Source organism: Adiantum capillus-veneris, chromosome 16 (genome assembly GCF_014529385.1).
Source record: "Adiantum capillus-veneris isolate H3 chromosome 16, ASM1452938v2, whole genome shotgun sequence".
In the NCBI taxonomy this organism is placed as follows: domain Eukaryota; kingdom Viridiplantae; phylum Streptophyta; class Polypodiopsida; order Polypodiales; family Pteridaceae; genus Adiantum; species Adiantum capillus-veneris.
In genome coordinates this window covers 40,438,140-40,447,220 of record NC_140946.1, presented here as the reverse complement: position 1 = coordinate 40,447,220, position 9,081 = coordinate 40,438,140, and the positions used below count along the sequence as shown (strand labels likewise).

Below are 9,081 nucleotides of genomic sequence, written 5' to 3'. Positions count from 1 at the left end.
GGATTTTGACCCAAAAATTTGGGACCCTTTCCCACGATCATCGACCACTTTACAAGGTTTGTAGGTTCTGAACGGACAACAGAGAATAATGTGATAGATGAATACACTTCAAGAATCATTACTTGCTAAATACAAAACTTCTTTGGAAAAAAGATAGAATACAGTGAAATGTGATGTATAACCGGCTCTTTAGGTGCGTTCCATGTGATGTGATAACGGGCTCTTTAGGTGCGGTCCCTGCATCCTTCAAACAAAAAGTGTGCTCATTGGACACACGTGGACACATTAATTTTTCAGAATGACTCAAAACGTTCTCAGATCTATGACCGATGTCAAATTCCATCATAAGCCATCAACGTACATACGACAACATTGTCGCTCCGCAATGGTGGCCAGGCTCCAAGCTCCATCGCTGCCTTCCCTGGTAGCCGTCGCATGGTGCTTCGGCTGGCTGCCCTTCTTGGGCGTCAGGGCCGGCATGTCTCACCTGTTTCAGGTATGATCCCCTTCCCCTTCAAAAGACCTGCACGCACGGTTCTTTTGTTCCCTGCAGTTTCTGACATGTTTCTCTACCCTGCAAAGCTTTGCTGGGCTATTTTGCGCATGGAACCTCTTCTTGTGCCATGGCCTCCTTGGAAGGCACTCCACATCACATGCGTGGACCAAGCGTGGATCAACAAATTTTCAACCTCTGCGAACAGAGAAAGCTGCATGAAGGCCTCTCTCTTTTTAACACACACATGGGCAACGTCGGCTTCTCTACCTACGTTTGCCTGATGCAGAGTTGTAGTGTGATTAGTGCTTTACCTGAAGCAAAGTACCTTCATTTCCATATGATTGATGGTGGACTGGACCAGGACCTTTTCTTGGCAAACATGATTATGAGAATGTATGATAAATGTGGGAGTCTAGCAGATGCAAGGACCCTGTTTAACAACCTGCCATTGAGAAACATCGTATCATGGAACATGATCATCGGTGCGTACACTAGTCGCGGGCTCTCGGAGTTTGCTTTCTGTCTGCTTTCTGAGATGCTCAAAGAGGGCAAGGTTAAGCCGGACAAAGTGACCTGCATTACAATTCTCACTGTATGTACGAATCCATTAAGCTTTGCACATATCACATTGCCTTATGGACTCATTGTGGAGCTTAAGGTCGAGGCTGATGCTACCGTTGGCAATGTTCTTATTAATGCATATGGACGATGGGGTTGTCTTACAGATGCTTTTGCTGTTTTTGACAGAATGCCCACCAAAAGTGTAGCTTCATGGAACACTTTAATTGGATCATGTGCTGTGTCAGGCCATGAGACTTTTTCACTTAGTTTATTCGAAAAAATGCACATACATAACATTCCTAGGGATAAGATGACTTTTATCGGTACATTGAATGCCTGTGAAGAGTTATCATCACTTCTACAGGGAATGTTGGTTCATTTTGAGATTGTAGAAAACAGCTTAGATTCAGATATTTTGTTGCAATCCAAATTGATGAAAACGTATGGCAAGTGTGGAAGTTTGGCAAATGCATTTTGCATATTTGAAAGTGTGAGGCCTCGGCGGGATGTCTTTTGCTGGACAATTATGATAGCATCATACATCCAGCAGGGTTATAACAAGCGAGGTCTTCAGCTCTTTCAAGAAATGCTACAAGAAGGACTTAAACCAAATAATGTCACCTATATCACTTTACTTGGTGCATGCACCAACCCAGAAGCTCTTATGGATGGAAAGATGATACGAAGGTGCATTCCAGACACAGACATTCAGTCAGACGTAATTTTGGCTAATGCCCTTCTCACCATGTATCAAAAATGTGGGGGTGTATCGGAGGCAGAGGAGCTCTTTTTCAACATGCCCAAGAGAGATGTTATTTCATATACTGCGATGATCGCTGTATATGCCGAGCAAAGCCGTGGCTTTGAGGCACTCTTTTTGTTCGAGAAGATGGGTCACTTAGGTGTAAGACCGGATAGATTCATTTTTAGTAGCATCATTGATGCTTGTGCGAGTACAGCAGCCCTTATTGAGGGCAGGCTTTTCTATCATGTCATTGTTGAGAGCCAATTGGAGTGGGATAGCATCATAGGTAATGCTCTTGTGAGCTTGTACGGTGAATGCGGGGTTGTGGAGGATGCATATGACGTTTTCTTAAAACTTAGTGAACAGGATTGGGTTGCATGGAGTGCTATCATAGCTGCTTATGGAAATCATGGTCATTGCAAAGAGGCTTTTGAACTTTTTCACAAAATGCAGCAGCAAGGTTTGAAGCCTACCGTTATAACTTTTGTAAGTGTCTTGTCTGCATGCAGCCATGCAGGTCTCCTCTTAGAAGGCCAAGAATACTTCTTTTTGATGACCAGAGATTATGCTGACATCCCATTAGCTGAGCATTACGTGTGCATGATTGACCTAGTTGGTAGAGCAGGGTGTGTGCGCGATGCAAAAGAATTCATTAACAGGATTCCTTTGCAACCCAATGCTATGTTGTGGAACACACTTCTGGGTGCTTGCAAAATGCATGGCATGGTTGAAGGAGGTGATTTGTCTGCAAAGCATGTTTTTGAGATGGATCCACAGTATGGTGCAGCTCATGTTTTGCTTTCAAATCTGTATGCCTCGGTTGGCCAGTTTGATAAGGCAAATGGTATGAGGATAGCATTGGTAGCCTGCACAGGTGACTGAATTTAAGTGGGTGCTCAAGGGAGATTTGAAGGAACCTGCGATGTCAATGTCTCATGGGTGCTTGTGACTGGCGTAGTCGGCTGATTTAGTGATATGGCATCCATGACTGTCATAAAAATTGGGTTTGCAGCTGTCTGAGGACAAGCCTATCATAGAAAGTCAGGCAAAACTTGTTCTCATAATGACAGCTATCTGCAGGTCCAATGGCTTCCTCCGTAGTAGGGCCCAAGAGAAGTCATGACAAAGCCAAAGGCAATACCATAGAAGAAGAGACCTCAAAGCTCCTACGATTCCTTGGATACATGTCACGCTCTGATGCCCAAGAGAAGTCATGACAAAGCCAAAGGCAATACCATAGAAGAAGAGATCTCAAAGCTCCTATGATTCCTTGGATACATGTCACGCTCTGATGCATGATTTGTATGCTTCGGAATGGCCAATATTGGACAGTGCATTAGTGGCATGCGCGAGTCGAAGGCTTGAGAATGACATCCACAATGCAGTGAAGTGTTCGCATCGCGCAACCATTATAAGATGAGAGGGAGTTGGGAACTATTTGCTCCATCGAACCTGCCTTGACCCCCTTTATAGGTTGGTCGAGCCTCAGTGCTCGGTTCCCACCAGGCCTTGCACGGCTCGGCTACCCTTGGTTTTACATTATTCCCCCCTTGGAGAAGTGCTTTCGTCCTTGAAAACAAAAGTGGGGTATTTCTTCAAACAACACTTCTCTTTTCTCAAGTGGCATCTTCTTAGGTCGATCTTTTCACTTAACTAATGCTTGATGATGCACATGATGGCAAGTTCATAAATCATGGTAGTCAAGAATGCGTTCCCGCTCATGCGGTTGGGTTGGAGGTTCAATAAAGTTGACCAAAATATATGATTTATTATATTGTCATTCCTTTGCAAGCGTTTATGTAAATGACTTACATGAAAAACCGGATGAATACGACAGTACGCAAGTAGAGAAAGTTTGTAGGTCTTATCATCTACTCGCTTGAGTATGTTAATTGGGCCGAAATATCTAGGAGATAACTTAGATGTGGACCCAAATTTCAGGCTTTATGAATGCTCTTGAACTATCTGCTTCACCCAACTTGGTTTTTTCCCTTTATAGGCTGATCGAGTTCCATGTTTTGTTCTCACCAGGCTCGTGGCCGGCTCGGCTCGGCTATCCTTGGCCTTATAACCATCACTATGTCCATGCCTTTGCACATGTTTGTGTTTTTGTTCAGTGCAGATGATGTGTATTACTAGCGGACGATATGAGCATAGCATTGGAAGCCTCAACATAGAAACTCTAACCCTAAAACTTGTCACATACCACCTTTTAAAATCGAAGTTATTCAGTAATCATCCTCGATTGCAAGATGTAGCAAAAGAAAGAGAAAGAAATAGAGGAATGCCTATACTCACAAACATTTTAAACAATGTTTTCCCACATTAAATCCCACGAGTGACCATTCAATCATGCGCTCATATGTAGTGATGGTAGTTTTTCATATGAGGGATAAGACACCTTAAGTGCGTCTGAACATTTGTCATGCGACTAGTATTATAGGCAATGCCAATAAAAGAACATCGGCTCATGCTTGGATGTCGATCGCACACCCAAGATCATCATAATCATGAGCATCATGTCTTAAATTCATACAAATTTCATAAAAGAAAACAAAATTCATGGTTCATATCCGCAATCTAAAAATTATAAGATTCATTTTAAGTCGTTGCTCTTCGATCTGTCGATATATTCAAGTCCAACAATAGCTCCTTGTTTCTGTGCTTCAGTTGATTGTTCATCCTCTTACCTAGAGCTTGACATCGTACCCGTCAAATCAAGGCATGCCAAATAAAAAATCACATCTTGCTAACTCCACAATGTAAAAACCAAGTGGATCTACAAACTCCTCAACTTGAAGTCCAAGTCATCCAAACAATAATGTTGATGATGTGTAAGTCTCGCTTTCCATATGTGCTTCAATCTAAGTTCTTTTTGCATCTTCTTCAATACCCAATCTTATAGTTTATCGTGGGGAGATAAAATTTTGCATAGATTGTGAATCAAAGAACCAACCCAAAAGATTTTTTGAATCTTCTCATGGCCTTCTTTTCCCTCTTTTTTCCACCCCTCTCTTCATCTGACCATCTCTTTCTCCTTCCGCTTTCTGATACTCATTATTTACAGACCTTTATCTTTCAGGCATAGAGGAATGGTAGCCGATCAAGTGTGTCCTAAATATTTGGATATCTGCCATGGATCCATTGGTTAGAAGCTTTACAAAGGGAGAACTCATAGTTCTCTGATAGAAGAAGGGATATTTTTTCATGATCATTTTTATGTCCCACAAAAAATCTATGAAGGATTGGGGCACTGCTACCAAGGTTGCACTGCCTAATTTTTTCAGTGAAGAGTGGCCACTACCAAGCTCAGTAATACGTAAAAACTATAGATGTAAGATCTTTTATGAGATTAAAAAATGTTTAAAGGCCAACATTGCGAGCAAGTAGAGCAGAGTTTCAATTTTTATGCCCATCATTGTATTTATGGATCTCTTTGTAAAGGTAGGTGTGAGAGCATGTAGAACAATGATGTCGGTTAAGTGCGTAGACAATGAATATGTATTGGAATTTGTGGATGAATGTTGGGGTCAAAAACAGTGACTAGAGTCCTTTGCAAAAGGGTAATATGACTTCTTTACCTGCAAAAAAATTATCTATACCCAAAACTTCATTATTTTATTTTTTAATAGTCGATGGCATCATGTGGGGGCGGGGGGGGGGGGGGGGGGGGACTTGGTCCCTTTAGATCAAAACGCGGATGATTTTCATGAGAATCCCATTTAGAAAATTGATGTATGGATGAACAATGAACACTTGGCAACATTGACGATAAGAACTAAGTACACATTGCACCAAGTGAGGCATGACTTACACAATGAAGAGATAGATTTACCAAAAACTTTTGCTTTTCAAATAGCTGGACAGAAGGTGTGTAGATAATCCTTTCTTTATTTCTACCATTCTTTGTGTGAGACATATTCTTACTTTTCCTATTTTTTAATATGGATTGCAGGTCCCGAAGAGGAATGTGAAGAAATTTTTATGCCAAGAAAGTGCCAGGAGGGATAGTGCATCTTCTTCAATATTGTATATTAAAAAACGTGAAGTGGAGTCTTGCCTACATCACTATAATTAGGTCAACTCGGTTTAGGGTTTTCACCCTTACAATGATCAATAGGTCAAGAGATATGGATAAAGATTTTGTCTCCTCTTCCTCACTTTCTGTGAGCAAGAAGAAAAAGCAAAAAAAGACAGAAAAGCCCATGAGCAGGACAGGGATTTTGGCTCCTGTTCCTCACTTCATGTGAGCAAGAAGGAAAAGAAAAAAGAGAGAAAAGACCATGAATAGGAAAAGGTAGAGGTCGAGGTAGAAGAGAAGGAAGAGGTAGACCCTGAGCCAGTTTCCATTATCTCCACTTACTTGAAAAAACTCTCCCCATGGTTGGTAGATTATTTAGCCCCTTCAGGAGTAGGGTTGGAAGATGGCATGGACTATGCTTTGGGCCCTGACATGTTGTTGTCAACACAGTTGGACTATAGAAAACATGTAGAGATAGATACAAGGGCTGCCACAATTATAACAAAAATTGATAGATTATATTGGGAGCTTCACGAGAGATGGAGCCAATGATAGTCGTAAAATTTACAAGGGATGTAAGGTTTGCATAATGCTCTCAAGGAGAGAATATGTAAGGTTTTCTCTTTAAAAACAATTATGTAACGTTCTCAAGTAGAGAGTATGTAATGTCATAAGTAAAGAGAGTAGTCCCCCAGTTTCATAAAAATAAAAATGCTTTCAAAACATCTCAACTAAAAAAGTGAAGGGTGAGTTTAGGAAATGAAAAGTCCCATTACACTAAAAAGTTAAAAGACTTTTCATCTCGTATAAAGAGGTGATAAAATGTGAATACATATGTTTGTACATTTCTTTATGTTTACCTCTCCACCGGTGTTTTCTGCTCTTTAGAGTTTCTTTGCACAATGCACTTTGTATATATAGGCAGTGATTTTTTTTTTGAGTAGAATATGTACTGCTTTGCTATTTACAAAATGTTGGTTCAAAAAATATTTTTGGGAGTTTTGGGAGTCCTAAGACTCTTTCTTTTGTTGGCCTCCTCTATTTTTCTTGGGATTTTTGGATTTCTTCTTTCTTTTTGTCCTCCTTAGGCTCTATCTCTTTGACTGTCTTTTTCTATTTCTCTTCCTCCTTGGACTCTGGATCTTTTGGTTTTTTCTTCTGGTTATCTTCCTCCTTCTTGGACTTTGGTTATTCTGATGTCCTTCTCCGCTTCTTCTTTGTCTCCTTCTTCTGATCCTCTTTGGCATGTGTTTGTGGGGATCTTTCTGGGGGTAGCATGTTGCTTTATCTTCTTGAGCTTCTCTTCCTTTGGAACCTCCTTGGGCTTCTCTTCCTTTGCCTTTGCTCTTTTGTGTGTATCTTCCTTGCCATTTTTGGTTCTTGGACTCTTGCTTTGGCTTTTTGGGGGCTTTGGTGCGGATGTGGGTAGTGGAATGTGGACATTGACCATATACCTAATCAACTTTGTCTTTACCCACCAAAAATGGTTTTGGGTGTAGAAATTCCTATTGATCTGGCCAAGAAAGATGAGCATGCTAGCTCTCAAAGAGAACATTTCAAGGAACAACTATATTTATATGGTCAAATGCTAACCCTAATACTCTTTTTTGGGTTGCAATAGGTGTAGTCAACCACTAGCTTTGCATTTTTTATCACTCTCCATCAACTTGAGAACTACACAAAAAAGGAAGAAGCATAAATACACTATTTAAGAATGTATTTACTTACAATCTACCAGCACCATACCTTCACATTTAAGATGTACATGTTATCCATGAGATTTGTGATGGGAGGACATTGCTCAATTACCTCTATTAGCCTTGAGAAATTCCTACTTAGAAAGATCCAAAGCATTGGCTTAGCCTAAGATAAAATGTAACATTTAATGGCCTAGTAACTTGTGTGCAACGGAAAATAGCATGAACATAGTGAGCATTTCATTAGAATAGATTCCTAATGAGAATAACAAGAGTGCTTGGGTGGAGAGAGCAACAAAAAGCATAACACCTACTTAGATAGCATGAACAATACTTCAAAAGAGAGAAATTAAGCTATTGACAACAGTTGAGAACCCGATTTACATGGAGCCGGTCCCCGCTCCAAAAGGCTTTATATCATGGTTTCTCCCATCAAGAGAGACATTTTACGATACAATTATTTGTGTTCCTTCAATACTAGCTAGTGCAATGAAGATGGAAGCTTCAAGCACTAAGCAAAACACTATTAAACACAACATCAATTCCCTCACGGTCTCAGACCCAAGACCTCACACACCTTCGAAAATGGTGAGAGCTAGCGGGGTATGAGAGTAGATTGAGAGGAAGAAGGAGTAGTCATACAAGAAAGATGTACATCTCCTCATATAATCACTCATATTAGCATAGCTTAGCTTAGTAATTAGCATGGTAGAGGAGAAGAGCATGCATTGAAGCTTGGCTTTTGGTTGGATTTTCATCACAAAGCCAAGAGTTGTTGGTGTAGGCCTCCCTTCTCACAAGCTTGGAGTAGGTAATAAGCTTTCCGTTAAACCTTGAAAAGGAGAGAGAGAGAGTTTCTTACTCCACACATAGACTAGTGTGAGTGTGTATGCAATAATGCCTTGAGAAAATCAGCCCCCTCTCTCTCTTGGTCGACCCCTCTTGCTATTTGCTCATGCTCACACCCTATTGGCCCATGCCAAGCTTAGCCATTGCAATTTAAGCAGCATAAGTGATAGCCTTCTGAGATGTGTCCCCCTTTCCCCTTTTGTGAGAGCTTTAGGTAATTAATTAATGCTACTAAACTCTCATTGGACCATTTTGTCTCCTGGCCAATAGGAATTAGGCAAGCCATTGGGATGCTGAATGCTCATTGGACCCCGTGGGAGACTGTCCAATAGTCTTCTAGAGAACTTAATTCTTATTGGTTCTTTTATTAAGTGTTTTTAAATTAATTAAACTAAATTTAATCTAGCCTAATTCTCATTGGTCCACCTCCATGGCCATCCAATAGGATTTGAGTACACCTTGTGGGCATCTTGGCTAGGTAGCTGACATGTGTTCCTCTTTCCCCTTGTGTAAATGAAGCTTGTGAGTGTGTGTGTGTGTGTGTTTCTCTCTCCTCCCCTACTTCCAGGGCTCGTCCCCTCCTAAGTAGGACTCTTTGAAGACTTTTTGACACACACACACTAAGCATCCAATTTTCCTAGTGATTGACCTTTGGACACAACCTTTGAATTTTGGAACCTTAGCATTTTGAAATTCTTAATGGGCTGAACCT

The 9,081-nt window shown here is 40.9% G+C and overlaps 1 protein-coding gene across 1 annotated transcript; it reads left to right on the top strand.

Moving 5' to 3' along the window:
* Nucleotides 1-327: 327 nt before the first annotated feature.
* On the top strand, nt 328-3,593 carry LOC147438890 (pentatricopeptide repeat-containing protein At5g27110-like). The gene is made up of 2 exons (XM_086484852.1): nt 328-496; nt 583-3,593. The coding sequence occupies exons 1-2, from the start codon at nt 436-438 to the stop codon at nt 2,682-2,684; spliced, it is 2,163 nt and encodes a 720-aa protein (XP_086340978.1). The 5' UTR covers nt 328-435; the 3' UTR covers nt 2,685-3,593.
* The last annotated feature ends 5,488 nt before the right edge of the window (nt 3,594-9,081 follow it).

Bases quoted from the DNA above. Each gene is read 5' to 3' on its own strand.
- LOC147438890 (XM_086484852.1), top strand. From the start codon at position 436: ATGGTGCTTCGGCTGGCTGCCCTTCTTGGGCGTCAGGGCCGGCATGTC. The intron at 497-582 runs GTATGATCCCCT...TACCCTGCAAAG, and splicing joins GCATGTCTCACCTGTTTCAG to CTTTGCTGGGCTATTTTGCG.